This window comes from Festucalex cinctus, chromosome 2 (assembly GCF_051991245.1).
Source record: "Festucalex cinctus isolate MCC-2025b chromosome 2, RoL_Fcin_1.0, whole genome shotgun sequence".
Lineage (NCBI taxonomy): Eukaryota > Metazoa > Chordata > Actinopteri > Syngnathiformes > Syngnathidae > Festucalex > Festucalex cinctus.
The window spans coordinates 2779797-2797867 of record NC_135412.1 but is presented as its reverse complement, the minus strand read 5'-3'; the positions used below and the strand labels follow the sequence as shown (position 1 = coordinate 2797867).

The 18071-nt window shown below is 41.9% G+C and overlaps 1 protein-coding gene across 5 annotated transcripts in view; it reads right to left on the bottom strand.

Moving 5' to 3' along the window:
• Positions 1-18071, bottom strand: part of lama5 (laminin, alpha 5) — an 88785-nt gene that overhangs the window by 32396 nt on the left and 38318 nt on the right. For all 5 annotated transcript variants that reach the window (XR_013282232.1, XM_077512149.1, XM_077512150.1 and 2 more), the window contains exons 24-44: positions 17583-17721; positions 16737-16879; positions 16550-16653; positions 16331-16484; positions 15038-15201; positions 14859-14967; positions 13821-13918; positions 13512-13743; positions 13309-13435; positions 12063-12202; positions 11212-11327; positions 9899-10110; positions 8369-8570; positions 7361-7505; positions 5690-5830; positions 5302-5571; positions 3889-3972; positions 3570-3800; positions 3372-3485; positions 1467-1597; positions 1310-1390 (exon numbers count right to left, since the gene is read on the bottom strand). Coding sequence is in view for 4 of the 5 variants with exons in the window: in XM_077512149.1 (XP_077368275.1) it covers positions 1310-1390; positions 1467-1597; positions 3372-3485; positions 3570-3800; positions 3889-3972; positions 5302-5571; positions 5690-5830; positions 7361-7505; positions 8369-8570; positions 9899-10110; positions 11212-11327; positions 12063-12202; positions 13309-13435; positions 13512-13743; positions 13821-13918; positions 14859-14967; positions 15038-15201; positions 16331-16484; positions 16550-16653; positions 16737-16879; positions 17583-17721 (3137 nt within the window). In the remaining variant the exon portion in view is untranslated. The remainder of the gene's footprint in view (positions 1-1309; positions 1391-1466; positions 1598-3371; positions 3486-3569; positions 3801-3888; positions 3973-5301; positions 5572-5689; positions 5831-7360; positions 7506-8368; positions 8571-9898; positions 10111-11211; positions 11328-12062; positions 12203-13308; positions 13436-13511; positions 13744-13820; positions 13919-14858; positions 14968-15037; positions 15202-16330; positions 16485-16549; positions 16654-16736; positions 16880-17582; positions 17722-18071) is intronic.

The window sequence follows — 18071 nt, the reverse complement described above, 5'->3', positions numbered from 1 at the left end:
CAGATACACAACAACAGTCGTCATCTTTCTACTACATCATCCTTGTGATCTCACTCCAGACATGACATGATTACACGAATGTAACAGTTGGAGTGAATTTCGGACAATAAAAAAATGGAGTAATGATTGCATTTAAATGCGGTGAAAATATTCGGGATGTAACGATATCCAAACGTCACAATGCGATATTATCACGATATGAAGCTCACGATACGATAATTATTAGGGATGGGCGAGTACCGATTCCAAGTATCGGTATCGGGCCTATACCAGCCTTTTTTCAAGTACTCGAGCACTCGTGACTCGAGTACTCGTAGCTTGCAGCAGTTTTTTCACCAAAACTTCACCGGTTTGGAAATGCTTCAAAATTGTGAATCTTAAACTAAAAGAGCATTTTTGTGTTTTATTTTGAGCGTTAAGACTATTGAAGAGTGACTGTGCTGTTTTTTTTGTCAACATTAAAGGAAATATATTTGTTTAAAAATATCTTTTAGTGATTTTTTTTATTTGTCAAAATGTACTCCTGGTATCGGCAGTTGGTATCGGTATCGGTGAGTACTGAGAGTCTGAGTATCTGTATTGGTCTGGAAAAAAAGTGGTATTGAACATCCCTAATAATTATGATATTGTGGAGAGGTTGGCGATATTTAAACAAAATCACAATATTATAAAAAAAAATTTAAAAAAGTGAGCTCATACTAAAAAAAGCACAATATTGTGCATCAATGTTATTATTATTATTATTATTATTATTATTACTGTTATTTTTATTATGTCATGTTGTTCATGCATACACACATTGACTTGCTTCACAGGTATATGTCGTTCCCCTTCACCTGTCCATTAGCGTAGATTTTAAACCTAGAAGGGCCAAAACATCCCTAATGAAAATTAAATTGCATTAAAAACTAGCCACAAGAGGGTGCCAGAACTGCACAAATGGAAATCAACCTGACTTTTTTTTTTTTAACAAATGTGATGCTTTTAAATATCGTGAACATGACGACGACGATATTGTGGCAGTTTTAATATCACGATATTGCGCTTATCGTTACATCCCTAGTGATTACTAAAGAACAAAATAAGGTAGAACCATACTTTTTTTTTTTAATGAAAGAATGGAACACTATCTTTCATTTGGGACCCACCATGTTCAAAAGTAGTAAAAGCACACAATATTCCGTTTACCTCGAAAGATGAGTTAAAATGCTCAAACTCGGCTGGCACTGTTGTTGTTTTTTTGGGGGTTTTTTTTTTGGATAACGTGTGTCAGTCAAAGAGTTAACGCCAACTTGTTTTGTTGGCTTACCTTTCACAATGTGGCCCGGCGTAACCAGGCATGCACAAGCAATGCATGTGCTCGTTCTTCTCCATACAACCCACAGCAAAACTGCAAAATCACAACATTAGTTAGTTGGTGTTGACGTTGGGGTCTGGGAAATGAGAAGGTTTGGCGTCGGACGGACTTGTTGGATGGCGCTCTCAGCGGACATGGACAACTGGAACATGAGAACGACTGCCCGTCCACACTCATGTTGCTGGAGAAACCAGCCCGGCATTTCTCACAGTGGTCGCCGGCGGTGTTGTGTTGACAATTCTGACACACACAAACACACGCAACACAACACAACACAACACAGCACAGCAGATGAGAACAAAACACTGGAAAACTATCAACTTCGGGTCCCGTTTTGCAAACGGGAGACATTTTTCTCCGTTTTGCCCCGTCATCCATACGTCCCCAAGGTTTTTTTTTTTTCATTCAAAAAGAAGATTTCTACAACCTCCGGACAAAGTGAAGATGTGCAGATTTCTCTGGATTCGCTTTTCCGTGTGGTGACAGTCGTAAACGGAGGTTCATGTCATCGCTCTGCACACGTCACCGCTACAGCCCACGTTGACCCTGATTGGTGGCCCACGTTGTCCCAGTTCAGGCCACCAATCCGTGTAAAGGAGGAGCCCTGATTGCCTTATTTGGTTCAGGTGTGCCACCTCTACTAAAGGAATTCTGTTGCTTCCATTTTGGGGAGCTTGGGTGGCTGTTTGTGTCCTCTTGAGCTGGCTGGCTGGCTGGCTGGCTGGCTGGCTGACTGGCTGGCTGGCTGGCTCGTTCATTTGTTTGTTTGTTTGTTCAGCACCCGGTCCCATACAATTTATTTGTTTCTTTTTAGTCCGCTGTCCTTTGTTAAGTGCAATTTGGACATAATTCTGACCAGTCATTTTGTAGTCCACTACTCATTCACCCATTAGGGTGAATTTGCCATAGCTCGTTAATCCACTCCTTCGACCAGTATTCAATCATTGTTGCACTTAGGGCAGTTGAGACTTCTGGAGCAATGGCTCCATTTTGGTTTAGTTCAGTTGTTGTGAGGTGTAGTGTCTGTGCGTTCGTATTATGTCGCAAGTCCACTCGTCTGTCAAGGCTCTACACTAACTTTTCCACTACTAGCACTGGTGCGAGTAAGATTTTTTAGTTGGTCACACGGCACAGGATTTGGTCGCACCATTTTTTGTGGAGGTACAGTATGACCTTAGGCATACGCAACTTGATATAGTTGCAAAATATTTGATTGGAACACGAGGTTTTCCTGCAACAGCAGTGGCTATCAAAACAAGTCAATAATTTCGTATAACTTAACTCATGTGAACATTATTTTGTTTAGCTCAGTAAAAGTCAGTTGTTGTTTTTTTTTCTTCACCTGCTCCTCGGCCGATCTTCCCCTGCTTGTATCGTTTGATTTGGCAGCTTCCGCTGGCCCTCCTTTATCGTCATCATTCTCCTCCTCATTCTCATTTTGTTTTAGAAAATATTCTGCAATAGACAGCTTTATTCTTATTTTTTTTTAATTCGCTATGCCGCTTTTCCATTCGCCCCGCGAGGGACGCGTCCATGCCACATCACACTGCACGCAACCACACTACACCGCCTCCATTGCTTGCCCAAGCCAAGCTTGCATTCCCCAGCGCGTGCGGATCTGCCACAACGTTTCACGAGCGGCAAGTCACGCCAACATTGAAGTGAACCATATTTGCAATTTAATATGGACCGCCACGGGTGAAATATTGCGACTCACGACCGGCTCACGAAGCGATTTCTGAATGGAGAGCTCTGCCGCTGTCGCTCACGTTCAGGTGAATGGGAACGCACGAGCAGCCAGCGTTGTGCACTCGCGAGGTTTTTTTTTTTTTTTTAAAACCGCTCCAAAATATATCTCGTTTGTCTGCTGTACGGGAATGAAAGAGAGTCCCCACTTTCAGCAGAAAAAATATTTCATCTTAATTCAATTTGAGCTCCAAAACTGAGATCATTCTACTTTTCACCACACAATAAACAACGATTTCAAAGTGCCTATGAACTGCTTTGAACTCACCACGCAGATTCCTGATCCATCCAAACACTGATCCGAATGTCCGTGACAGTTGCAGGGCACGCATTTCCCCAGGAAGAGTCCGATGGCATCTCTGTAGAAACCTGGAGCACATTTCTGTGCACAAAGAAGTATAAAGGAATAAAGAAAAAGAAAAAAAAAAAGCTATGCTGCCCCTTTAAGACGTGGACCCCTCCTCACCTGGCAGGAGTCTCCCAGGTAGTTGGCAGGACACATGCAGAGCTCCACATTGTTGGCATGGCGACCAGTGGGCAAGCTCTCAGCGCCCTCCAGCACGGCGCCGCGCAGCGAAACCGAATGTGCCGATTGGGAATGAAGGGCTCGGATCTGCAGCGACTCCAAAGCCACCAGAACCATCATGAGCTCCTCTCTGGAGACAGAGTTGCCGGTCTGGGCGTGCCGGAAACTTCCCTGAAAGAGGCAGCGGGCAACATCAACGTTTCAGCATTCCCACTTTGGACTTTGAAATGTGCATTGAGCACGGCCAGGCCCGCTTTACCTCAACCACGTGCACAATTCCCAAATGCGGCTCGGCGGGAGAAGAATATTCACGCTCCAAGAAGACCAACGTCATCTGGTTGCCCTACAGACACACGCACACATATATTCGAGTCTTCTTTAGCACAAGGCGGCGACCATAACCACCGAGCTATCCAACCACATAACATGTTGGATGTTGCAAATAAATTGAACGCGACATTGGCCCCTCATTGACGTATCACTTCCTTTTAAGCAAGTTTCCACATTTTCAGCGTGTGCATAATGAAACAAAGCCTCAACACACAAAAAAAAAAAAACATGGTTTGAAAAGGATCTTCTAGTCAGTCCATGTATTTTTCTCGAGGATTCGCGTCACAGTACTCGCCGAAAACGTGGAAGCGTTTCGCCCAAAGGTGGTTGGTTACCTGTCAATGACGGACCAGTGTAACGACGGTCTTGCACACCTATGAAAATCTGGATTGAAGTTTATATTGGAACTAAGTGACAACACCTCTTTTGCAAGACATCATTTGAAGCATGTTACTGTTGGCCAGTCTCCACTGTGAGTGAAAATGACTTGGCTCCATCTTGTCTTTAGTTGTTCCGGTTTATGGGCTGTCACATGACTGTCACATGAATTGTTGCTATTAGTTTTTAAAGTAGTTATAAGTAAATATTTACATTAAGTTGAAAATAAGTACACATTTACATTTTCTCTCAAAAAATATATTTATATCATTTTATTATTAGTTTTTCTTTTAAATGGCGGTATTTAACTCTTTTACTGCCACACGTTATCAATTTTTTTTTTAATATGACAAAGGCTTTGACCATTTACATCATCCGTGAAAACGTTCAATTTCATCAGATTTCATCATGTTTAATTGTAATTTCATACGCGACGAGCCCATTTAAAAGAGATACAACGCTGCCATCTGCTGGCCATAGATAGTAAGTGTTTTTGATTCCACAACTCATTGACCAGGCGGCACGTGCTGCACTTAAGACGGCGAACTGCCCATTGATAAAAAACAAAACAAAAAAAAACAAAAAAAAACCTAGTTGACATCATTTAATGTTTATGGCAGCATACATCATGATTTTACTAATTACTAAGTTATTAAATGTTTTTGGCGGTCAAAGAGTTAAAGTGACACCGTTTCTATTTTTAGACACCGCGGGATACCTTATTACCGTATTACCGCCCAACCCTATTATAAAGTACAACGAAACTCACTATTTTGCTCCACTTGCCCTTTTAAAACGCATGGTAGAATGCTTGCTACCGTGTTTTAGCATACATGCTACAGTTTGATTTTAGCATGCATGCTAGCATTTGTTTTAGCATACATGCGCCAAATCGTACGGCGCGCTTGTTTCCGAGCTGCAGATTCCTACAGTAGCTACCAGTTGTGTGCGTGTGTGCGTGAACCTTGAGGATGATGTCAGGTCGAGGAGGTTCTGCGGGAGGAGACAAGACGTCCCCTCTCATGGTCTGCGAGTGAAGACGATATCTCAGGTAACCTCCGTACGACGACACCTTGTCTCCCAGGTAGGTCTTGGGCGCATACCAGTGAAGGTCCTGGTACACGTCGGGAATGTCGCTAAGGTCGGCCTCCACCAGGTCCTGATCCGGATACACGTTCACGGGCACTTCTTTTTTGTCAGCACTGAGGAGCACCCAGCCTTCCATGTTCATGATCTTTCGGAATAAGGAGAACACAGCGGAAATGTCAATAATAATAATAATAATAATAATAATAATAATAATAATAATAAATAATCCCACGAAACGGGGAGGGCGTTTAATTTGGTCTTACCTCGCTGTGTCTCTTGTCTGAACTCCGGCAGCGATCCGTGGCACGGAAGCAGAAGCAGCTGGTGCAACCTTTGGGGTTGGTTGGGTCCAAGTGGAATGTACCAACTTTACACTGGTCACATCGAGAGCCCTGCACGTTCTCCTAATGGCGGCAGTGCGGGGAGACACATTGCGTCATTCGTCACTAGAATACAAAATTAAGTGTAGCCACTTTTTATTTTAAGGTTGCATAAAACCACTGTGTCGTGTATGACACCACATGAGAGCTTAGTGCAGCGATCAACTTATATTAGAATTAGGTGTGTGCTCAAAAAAATCGATATGGCAATATATCGTTGCGGGCCTCATTACAATACACGTATCGATACGCAGGCGTCAGAATCGATATTGCTCGTTAACTTTAAATAGGCAGTTAACGTTTGCCTTTGCAGCTTACATTGTACTAAAAAAAAATAAAAACCAGCAGCGTCTTTGAAGTTAATTGACATCAATTAATGCAAAAATAGCTCACCAGTGATTGGACACTGTGTCTTGCTAAGAAAAATTAAAGCAGAGGAAAAATATCAACATTTATTTACTTATAAACATGGCACGTGTCTTAATGTACCAATTTTCGTATATTCTGTTTAAAAACGAAATAGAATGTGTTACACGAAAAAAATGCTGTTTTTAATTTCCCCAAATATTTCAAATAAGCACATTTTAGAGCTGTAATTTTAATACTTTGATATTTTTGCTCATATCGGCTCATGCATATTAACTCATTCACTCGCCGCCATTTTCACATTTCGCAATCCCGTTCGCTCCCGGCTGTTCTACTGAATTTTCACAGATTTTGCAAGGCCCACAGAATATTGTGTTCAATTGCTATAAAAGCATGGAACCTACCAAAAGAAAGATTAAAGTCTCTTCTTTCATCAGGAAAAAAAGTATGTTTCTATCTGTTTCCGTTTTGCAGCAATTAGCATTAGAAGAGAGCTAAGTTTCATCAGTTTTCACAAATCTATTTAAAATTGTAAGTAATTTAGCTTTTTTTTTCAACATGGCCCTGGTTGATCTCCTTTGCTCTGCTGCCACCTGCTGGCCGTTTGTGTAATAACTACCATTTCTGCAACCGTTCTTTGCAGTTGAGAGGCTGCATCAAAGCCTTCTGTATGCTAGCATAAAAAAAAACAAAAAAAACGGACAAATACATCTTTGGGACACTTAAAACATAAAAAAAAAAAACGTATTTATAAGTTATTTGGAGCAAATGAGTTAATATATTTTCCCGGTGTGTCTGTGAAAGCTGCTCCTTGCTCTGCAGTGCGTGCACATTTAAACCATGCATGCCGCTTGGTGGAAAAACCAGAAGAGCTGCTAACAAAAATATTTTTGTCAGTCAGCATAACAAACATAATCTTTCGGTATACATATGACTGTTATGGAAGTAAATTGATGAAATATATCGTGATACGTGAAGATCAAGTATTGGGATACATATGCATCGCGATACGTATCGTATCATGACCCCTGTATCATGATACGTATCGTATCGTGAGGTTGGCGGTAATACCCAGCCCTCATTAGAATGTTCTGCCAGCAAAAAAAAAAAAAAAATAAAAAAAATAAAAAAAAATAAATAAATAAAAACTTTCGATGGAAAGAATCGACTCTTTTGATCCATGCTCACCTTGCACAGACATTGTCCTGTGAAGGAGTCGCACACTTCTTCCTCGGTTCCTGCCTCATTACAGTCACATGGTTGACAGTTTGGGTAGCCGTGGAAACCAGATGCGCAGCGGTCACATTGGCGACCCACCACGTTGTTCTTGCATCTGAAATGTGTTACGTAACAATAAGTCACCAACTCAGCCTAACCCTTGTTACAAAAACTGATGAAGGCTTATCATATGAGAGGCAAAACATCGAACTTAGACAACCAGAACAGTGCAGTGGCAATTGATTCAATACCCTCAGAATTGAATATTGAAAAGATAGGTTTATTTAAAAAAAAAAGAAAAAAAGATGCTAACTCTTCTGTTCCAGCTAGCACTTCCTCCTCTGTTGCGGGACTGACCACTCAGTCGTCGGGATGTAACGATAAGCGCAATATCGCGATATTAAAACTGCCACAATATCGTCGTCGTGTTCACAATATTTAAAAGGAACACATCTGTTAAAAAAAGTTTGGTTGATTTCCATTTGTGCAGTTCTAGCACCCTCTAGTGGCTAGTTTATTAGTGCAATTTAATTTTCATGAGGGATGTTTTGGCCTTCTATGTTTAAAATGTATGCTAATTGTCAGATGAAGGGGAACCTAATTTGCTTGTGAAGCGATCAATGTGTGCTTGCATTAGCAAGTAAGAGCCTCAATATTGTTATTAGAGATTGTAGGTGGTTTATATGCATTGCTGTTACAAAAGCACAATATTGTGCTTTTTTTGTTGTTGTTTTCGTTTTTTTACAATATTGTGATCTCTTTTTTAAATATCGCCAACCCCCCACAATATCGTGATAATTATTGTATCGTGACCTTCATATCGTGATAATATCGTATCGTGATGTTTTCATATTGTTACATCCCTACTCAGTAGTAGATTCACTAGCAGCGCTAGAGCCTCAAATTGGTCCCACAATTTGTGTTTTTGTTGGGCATTTAAAAAAAAAAAAAAAAAAAAAGTATCACACATATCCTCACCTGCACTGTCCACTGAGTTTGTCGCAACTGACGTCGGGCGCCACGATTCCGGGCTGGGAGCAGTTGCACACCTCACAGCCGACCACCGGGTGGCAGCCAAACGTCTGAGGCTCGCACTGGGTGCACTCGGGCAGGAGGGTCCGCGGTGGGCAGATGCATTCGCCCGACAACGGCTCACACAGCCTGGCGCCACAGTTGCACTCTAACACGGAGAACAACACAAGTGACCAATCAGGTGACGGTCTCTAAATAAGGACTACCGTCATTGCCGCGACTGTTTTTTCACACGCTTTCAACCCTGCGGCTTATACGATGATGCGGCTAATATGTGAATTTTTCATCCTGAACCGTAACAAGCATTTACGAGAGAATATTTGATCTTTTTCTCTTTCTGTGTGGGAGGATTTCCCATCGACAAATTGATTTATTTTCACATTGATGGAAGGAAATGAAGTGAAAATCGTTGTATTCATAACTAGTGATGGGGACTCCTTCCTTGAAAGATTTAACAATTAAATATTTGCACACAAAAAAGAAAGTAATGAAAAATATTTGAACAATAGACTAAAAATGATCTGAATTATTTAAGAAATGTAAGTTTTTGTATATTAACTCATTCGCTCGCCGCCATTTTCACAGAAGCAGTCCCGTTCGCTCCCGGCTGTTTTACTGGATTTGGACTGATTTTGCAAGGCCCACAGAATATTGTGTTCAATTGCTATAAAAGCATAGAACCTATCAAAAGAAAGATTAAAGTCTCTTCCTTCATCAGGAAAAAAAGTATGTTTCTATCTGTTTCCGTTTTGCAGCAATTAGCATTAGAAGAGAGCTAAGTTTCATCAGTTTTCACAAATCTATTTAAAATTGTAATTGAGCTTTTTTTCTACATGGCCCTGGTTGATCTCCTTTGCTCTGCTGCCACCTGCTGGCTGTTTGTGTAATAGCTACCATTTCTGCAACCGTTCTTTGCAGTTGAGAGGCTGCATCAAAGCCTTCTGTATGCTCTAGCATAAAAAAAACAACAACAAAAAAACGTATAAATACGTCTTTGGGGACACTTAAAACATAGAAAAAAAACGTATTTATACGTTATTGGGAGCAAATGAGTTAATTGACACGTTTACAATTAAATAAAAGAGCATAAAATGAAATTATTGCGGTTGAGTGTTTTTCATGAGTGCGCGTGTGCACGTGCACGTGCGTATAAACATTTTACATAATAACCCAACTTCATTGGAATTGAGGTTTGTACATTGTCCTGTCCATGTGGAAAATTAAGACTTAGCTGCTGAGACCATTTCGACTTGCTCACCATAAAAGCGGTATTAAAATAAAAATGATCTCATGTTGTGCAAGCCAGGACGGCATCTTTAGCAAGCATTTGCTGTTCCCATTCGGTCACTCCGCAATATGTGACTCCTTGTTTAAGGCTCCGCCCAATCTACTTCGCTTCGCCATAATGATTTTATTGTGATTTGAACTCCACTTTCACTTCACATAAATTGTAATACAGCCCTAACATTCACTCACGTCTGCAATCGGGGAAACCCCAGTACCCCGTGGCGCACATGGAGCAGTCCCGGCCGATCACGTTGGGCTTGCAGCGGCACTGGCCACCAAACGGTTCGCAGGCGTCGCTCTCGGCGCCAACCTCATGACACTCGCACGGCAGCGCGCCGTTGTTGACAAAGGCCGACAGCGACGTGGCGGCGCGGAGGCAAAAGGTCGATGCGCTGGATGGACTGTAGGGAGGGAAGGAGGCAGCAGTCGTTGCAAAAATCAGAACTGACTTCATTTGCGGATGTATCCTAAATATAGTGGTACCTCTTACTTATGAAATGAATTGGTTCTGGAAGAAAGTTCTTAAGTAGAACATTTTGTAAGTAGAGACGCATTTTCCATGTAAATGCCCTAATCCGTTCCAAGCCTCCCAAAATTCAGACATAAATGTTTTATAAAGCATAAAAATGCATCAAAACATGTAACAAATACATGTTACAATTAGATTATTGCACAATAAATGAGAGTTGTGCATAATGTAAAAAACAAAGAATAGAGTAAAGAATAAAAATGTTGTAAGTAGAGACGCATTTTCCATGTAAATGCCCTAATCCGTTCCAAGCCTCCCAAAATTCAGGCATAAATGTTTTATAAAGCATAAAAATGCATCAAAACTTGAAACAAATACATGTTACAATTAGATTATTGCACAATAAATGAGAGTTGTGCGTAATGTGAAAAACAAAGAATAGAGTAAAGAATTTTTAACTTTTTTTTTAACTGCTGTCCTCTTCGTTTTTTGCCCTCGTTTTGGTTCATGTTCTCTCTCAAAGTGTTTTTTTTTTTTTGCCTGGTGTTTTGTAAAGAACTGATCCAAGGATGTTTGTTTTTTTAACAATCTTGTTTATTTTTATTTTATTTATTTTTTTATTTATAGTTCACTCACTCATGCTTACATCATGTAAGCCGTACATCATCTCCCGAAGGCAATTGACGGTTCCACTCCTCCACGTAGAGCCCTTGTTTTTTTTTTTTTTTTTTTAACAATCCTTCGAAAATGTCAAAGGCAAACATCATCATAGTGAGCGATCGCCCGAATGGTGAACACTTTTTTTCTGGGTGATTCTTTTCAATAAATTCCAAAACTTGATGGAAACTTCAGGTACGATATCGAGGCATCTTTCTCCCAAAAAAAACTTACTGTGAAACGTAGCCTTCATCAATCACCAATTGTTTGAATTTTTGCACAAATGAGTGAAGATAACCTTCACTAAAAAAATGTAAAGCCCCTTTACTTACTTCGAAGAGATAGGTAGTAAGGCTAGGAGCGCTCGGCTACTCACCTGATGAAGAAGCTGTTCAGGCCGCAGGTGCTAATGAAGTCATAGGACTTGTCCAGAGGCTCTTCGCTCAGGTAGCTGGAGCTGTAGCTGGACTCAGGCACAACGAGCACGTAGTCCTGCAAAGACACGGAAAAAGACATCCGGGAAAGACCACGCTGAGATGGGGCTGCATGGGAGGGAAGGTAAAAGCGTGTAGGATGTTTAACTCATTTGCTCCCAATAACGTATAAATACGTTTTTTTATGTGCTAAGTGTCCCAAAGACGTATTTATACGTTTTTTTGTTGTTGTTGTTTTTTTATGCTAGAGCATACAGAAGGCTTTGATGCAGCCTCTCAACTGCAAAGAACGGTTGCAGAAATGGTAGTTATTACACAAACGGCCAGCAGGTGGCAGCAGAGCAAAGGAGATCAACCAGGGCCATGTAGAAAAAAAGCTCAATTACTTACAATTTTAAATAGATTTGTGAAAACTGATGAAACTTAGCTCTCTTCTAATGCTAATTGCTGCAAAACGGAAACAGATAGAAACATACTTTTTTTTCCTGATGAAAGAAGAGACTTTAATCTTTCTTTTGATAGGTTCCATGCTTTTATAGCAAAAGAACACAATATTCTGTGGGCCTTGCAAAATCAGTCAAAATCCAGTAAAACAGCCGGGAGCGAACGGGATTGCGAAATGTGAAAATGGCGGCGAGTGAATGAGTTAATAAGGAAGATGACGACATGGTTCATGCTACTTTGCTGACCAAAGAATTAGTGAAACATAGGCATTGGAATTGGATTTCTAACTCAGTAGGGTTCCTAAGTTGTGTTGCATTGTTTGGATCCAAGTGTTACAATCGCAACTCACCAGCCACAGTGTTTTGTCTGCAGGAACCTGCACAGTGAGGAAGAGCTTGTGGTCACTCACATCCAGGATGATCTGATTCTCTGAGACCAGCACATTTCGACAGCCATATGCGTGCGGGCAGAAGGACGCGTTGGCATGGCCTGATGCAGTCACAGAAGAAAGTCGAAACGTCAACAAAAACGATCCATCGACTGGCACATTGGGGATGAGAGCCAGGAATGGTTCATAGAAAAGACGTTCTACTGAGGATTGTTTTTTTTACAGTCAAACCTCGGTTTTCGAACATAATCCGTTCCAGAAGGCTGTTCTAAAACCGATTTGTTCGAAATCCAAAACAATTTTTCCCATTATAATTAATGTAAATAATTTTAATCCATTCCAAGTTTTTTTTATTTATTTTTTTTTTTTACTATTTTACAACATAAACTGTACTGTATACGGTTTACCATAAATAGTAGGGATGGGCGAGTACCGATACCAGGTATCGGTATCGGGCCGATACCAGCCTTTTTTCAAGTACTCGAGTACTCGTGACGCAGACGAGTACAAGCGAGCGATGGCAGAGGGGGAAGACGTTAAGTGAGTCCTCCTTGCCTGTAAGTGGCGCTAGCTTGCGGCAGTTTTTCACCAAAACTTCACCGGTTTGGAAATGCTTCAAAATTGTGAATCTTAAACTAAAAGAGCATTTTTGTGTTTTATTTTGAGCGTTAAGACTATTGAAGAGTGACTGTGCTGTTTTTTTTTTTTGGTCAAAATTAAAGGAAATATGTTTGTTTAAAAATATCTTTTAGTGATTTTCTTTATTTGTCAAAATGTACTACTGGTATCGGCAGTTGGTATCGGTGAGTACTGAGGGTCTGAGTATCGGTATCGGTCTGAAAAAAAGTGGTATCGAACATCCCTAGTTTTTTTTGTCAAAATGAAAGGAAATATATTTGTTTAAAAATATCTTTTAGTGATTTTTTTTTATTTGTCAAAATGCACTACTGGTATCGACAGTTGGCATCGGTATCGGTGAGTACTGAGGGTCTGAGTATTGGTATCGGTATCGGTCTGAAAAAAAGTGGTATCGAACATCCCTATTCGTGACAAAAGTGGACTTTACGCTATAGACTACAGTCGTATTTACGCAAAAAGTCGCCGCAGCGGACTGAACGAATGAGGAAATAAATTGTCGTGTGTGCATCTGAAAGGGGGATTTTCTTGTTCGGCAAAAATCGAACAGCCCTAGTTGATAGCGTCTTACCTTTCCAGATGTGCCCGCCGTTGATGTAGACCTGGACGGGGTACGTGGGATGCAGAGGTTGATGATAGTGGAGGATGAAGACGTAGCGTCCCAGTGTATGCACATGAGTAGAGTACACTGCTGCATTCTGGGTAAGAGGAAGTACAAAGTGTAAACGGGGCACAGAGTTGCTGCATCGCTGGTGTGGCTCGATATAAATTTACCTGCAGTGAGTCCAGTCTGACGTGGTCGCCGTTGTCCACTGCGTGTGGGGGAAGCTCTGCCGCTGCCGCTGCCGCTGCCGCCGCCCGGGCAGACGGGTCTCTCTGCGGACTGGGCAGGGGGGCAGCGGTGGCGTGGGAGGCCAAGATGGGCTCTTGAATGCTGGAGCTCTGACCTTCCTTCAGGACCAAAGAGTTGGACGGCATCCGGAAGCGTGAGGGGACGCAGGAGGAGCTGCAAAGGGGGAGAGAAAGGCTGGTGTGAGTGCGGGTCACCGCGTCGTTAGATGGCGACGATGAAGTCGATTGCACCTGTCCTGGGAGAAGTGTCCATGAGTGCTGATACAAAGGACTTTAGGATCCACATACTCCATGGAGAAGTGATCTTGAGGAACCAGGTAGATTTTGTGCTACAACAGGAGGACAACAACATTCAATTAACACTTGTGCCTGCACCCAATTAGGTTAAGACATGAAATTGAAAATAATTGACATCAAAATGTAATTGATAAAAAAAAAAGCTAATAAATCAGAGATTAACTGTATATTAACTCATTTGCTTCCAATAAACGTGGAAATACGTTTTTTGTATTTGTGTCCCAAAGACGTATTTATACGTTTTTTTTTTTTTGTTTGTTTGTTTTTTTATGCTAGAGCATACATAAGGCTTTGATGCAGCCTCTCAACTGCAAAGAACGGTTGCAGTAATGGTAGTTATTACACAAACGGCCAGCAGGTGGCAGCAGTGGAAAGGAGATCAAACAGGGCCATCTAGAAAAAAAGCTCAATTACTTACAATTTTAAATAGATTTGTGAAAACTGATAAAACTTAGCTCTCCTTTAATGCTAATTGCTGCAAAACGGAAACCGACAGAAACATACTTTTTCTTCCTGATGAAAGAAGAGATCTTTCTTTTGGCAGGTTCCATGCTGTGATAGCAATAGAACACAATATTCTGTGGGCCTTGCAAAATCAGTCCAAATCCAGTAAAACAGCCGGGAGCGAACGGGATTGCGAAATGTGAAAATGGCGGCGAGTGAATGAGTTAAAGTAAATTGACCTGCGATGTTACAATATATCACAAAATGGCTATTTGATCCAATTGCGTCAACACTGTAGCAACAAAATATTAGCGGCGATAACAATCCGGATGGTCCTTTTCCTCTTTGGCCCAGAGGACACAACGTCCATGAGTTCCACAAACAGGAAATGAGGACTCGTCAGACCACAGCACATTATTCCCGTTTCACAGTTAGTCGCACATCATTCTGCCACCGCTTAGCTTTTTTTGCATGTGTGCTTGCGAACAACCTCATCAACAAATAATATGACAGCGTTGGCACGCGTACCAAGAAGAAGTTGGCACTCTCAGCGGACAGCTGGGCCTCCGCGTCACCTTGCAGAGAGAAGAGCGCCGCTCGCTTGTTGTCGTCGACAGCGACCGCTCGGCACAGGAAGCTGCACAAACACCAAACAGTGACGAAGACGACGTTCCAACTTTATGGCCAACGGTCTCTTGCGGGTTCACCTGAAGGCACAGTGTAACAGAGTAACGCTGTGTTGTCGGTTTTGGGCTCCTGGCAAGTTGAAGGTGACGGTGAGCGTTTGCGGCGACTCCTCCACGTTGGCATACTCCACCACCAGCACGTAGACGTCCCGAGCCTTCACGTTTGCTCGCATCTCCACGCTGATCTGCTGACACAAGTTTGGACAAATGTTCCATTACCAGCAATTCACATACAGTATAATGTTGGAGATCATATTTACGTTATGCCATATTTAATGTCTATATTGTGGCCCAACTGTTATGGCTAATACCGATTAGAGATGAATCAGCCAACAGGCCACGTACAGGTCATGTACTAAGCACGCTTTAGCCCACATTAGGAGAGGCCACCACCCACCGCCTCACCCCCACAATGAATGACACATGTACACACATATATATATAGCTCCCAGAATGCATTGTGTGGCACAGTTAATGAAGTTATAAGGACGTTAATCCTTGTCATATGTATTTGTGTCGTATTTAACACGTTTATGTTGGTCTATGATTTAAAAAAAATAAAAAATTACAAATTAAAACAAACCATAACTTTAAGATGTGTGTAAAATAATGACTTCCACGGAGATTCCGTGTACAACTTACATTACTCATCTGAGGACTGCTTGGGAAATTACAGATGTATATATTTGATTGTGGCTGGTTGATTAATTGGTCCGACAACACAATTTTTTGTTTACTTTACAAAGTCGTCTCGCGTCGCGGGCCGGATTAAACCCCTTTGCAGGCCCGATCCGGCCCGCGGGCCGTATGTTTGACACCCCTGGTCTAAGTTCTATACGATATCAGTCCCGGTTCTGGAAACATTGGTACCGTTGTCTTTTATGTAATGCTTCTTAGTGTATATTGTTTTGTATGTATTTTTGCTTTTATTTTTTAATGGTCTGTTTGTGTTTGGACTTCGAGTCTGTAATATATCTTCATCATCATCATCATCATCAATTAATTAATAATTGCTGAATTGCAGCCAATTGATATGATGCTGTTACGTTTTGAGCAATGCACGCACGCATGCGATTGCAAACATGCGTTTAAATGACATTCCGATCATAAAATGCGTTAATGTCAAAATATTACGGTATTTTGTATTTATTTCATATTAAGCGAATACGCAAGTAATTTAGCTGATTAATCGTGATTAATCAAAATTAAAAAGTGATTAAAAAAAAAAACTGCAATCGTTAGACAGCACTACTTTTAATATGAAGTTCTGTGGCGAAAATGCAAGAGACAGACGGCGACGTTTCATGCTCTTACGTCGGAGCCTCTGCAGGCGGCCATGTCAGGATGGCGAGGCGTGACCCTTGCGGTGGGGCAGGGGCGTGGCAGGTGGTTGTCATGGCGACAAAATGCATCATTGCCCGACACGGAGGGGAACGAGTCCAGAGACAAATACGTGTATTGGAGACAGCTGCGGGGACACGAACGAGATAAGTATATTTTGTAGCAAAAAATACAAAATAAAAACATTTTTACTTGAGGCTGGTGTCCGATGGAGCGTTGATCATGCACGGGTCTGTGATATGCATTTGCAAGATGGGCGCCTCATAGTAGGCGCTGGGCAGAAGGACCAAAAAATCCTGAGCAGAATAATAAGAAGGTTATTATGTCATTATTACACACACACACACACACGAGTGGCATACTGACAAATGATTCTCACCAGAAAAATTCCTTCAGCCTCGATGAGCACATTCCAAGCTCCAGGATTGAGAACAAAAGGTTCCATGAAGTTGCTCTGGGGAATGCTGATGAAGCTTGGCTCCGTGCTGGGAGCGAACACAATCTGCTTGGACTGCTCAGTACCTAGAAGATCATCATCATCATCATCATCATCTTTGTCATAGTTTTTCACTTACATTAACACTTGTATTACAACGTGTTTGAGGAAGAAGAAGCAGAAAGGTATCAGTGAGTACTCAAGAAGAGAATACTATAAATACGTTTTTTTTTAGGTTCTAAGTGTCCCAAAGACGTATTTATACGTTTTTTTGTTTTTTGTTTTATGCTAGAGCATACAGAAGGCTTTGATGCAACCTCTCAACTGCAAAGAACAGTTGCAGAAATGGTAGTTGTTACACAAACGGCCAGCAGGTGGCAGCAGAGCAAAGAAGATCAACCAGGGCCATGTAGAAAAAAAAAGCTCAATTACTTACAAGTTTGAATAGATTTGTGAAAACTGATGAAACTTAGCTCTCTTATAATGCTAATTGCTGCAAAACGAAAACAGATAGGAACATCCTTTTTTTCCTGATGAAAGAAGAGATTGTAATCTTTCTTTTGATAGGTTCTATGCTTTTATAGCAATTGAACACAATATTCTGTGGGCCTTGCAAAATCAGTCAAAATCCAGTAAAACAGCCGGGAGCGAACGGGACTGCTTCTGTGAAAATGGCGGCGAGTGAATGAGTTAAAGTTTGTGCGCTAAGATCTGGCCAGTCGAACTGGCGGCATGAAGCTGAGGAAGACGAGGAGGAGGAAACTGTAGCTGGCCACCAGCAGCACTCACAGTTGGCGCAGAAGTTTTTCCCATCGTCCTCCAGCACAGACACCCGACCTCGGACGTCTTCGCCTGCCGTGTTGGTGTAGCGCAGCACCATGCGGAAGAGGTCCGGAGAGCCCACCCACACCGGCACCAGCACCTTGGACTGTGCACGCGCCCGCCAAATATCAGGCGCCGCAAGTGGATGAAGCAAAGAGGAGAAAAGACATGAACTTCGTAATACAACGATGGTTGTAAGTTAATGTGTTTGGGCCAAAAAAACAATAAAAAAAACCAATGCGGAAGCAGAGGGCGGTGCCTCGCTCGGCTTCCCCGTTGCCATGGTAACTCGACGAATCGGGGCTCCACTGGGGCGATCTATTAACTCTGGGATTGAGTCCCGGTGAGACTACTCAGCGTTGATGTAACTCCGTCCGTGTGTGGACATTCATTATTTGAAGGAAAAACACTCCCGAAGTCGATGCTAGCTTCCTGTTAGCATTTGCTAACTTCCCG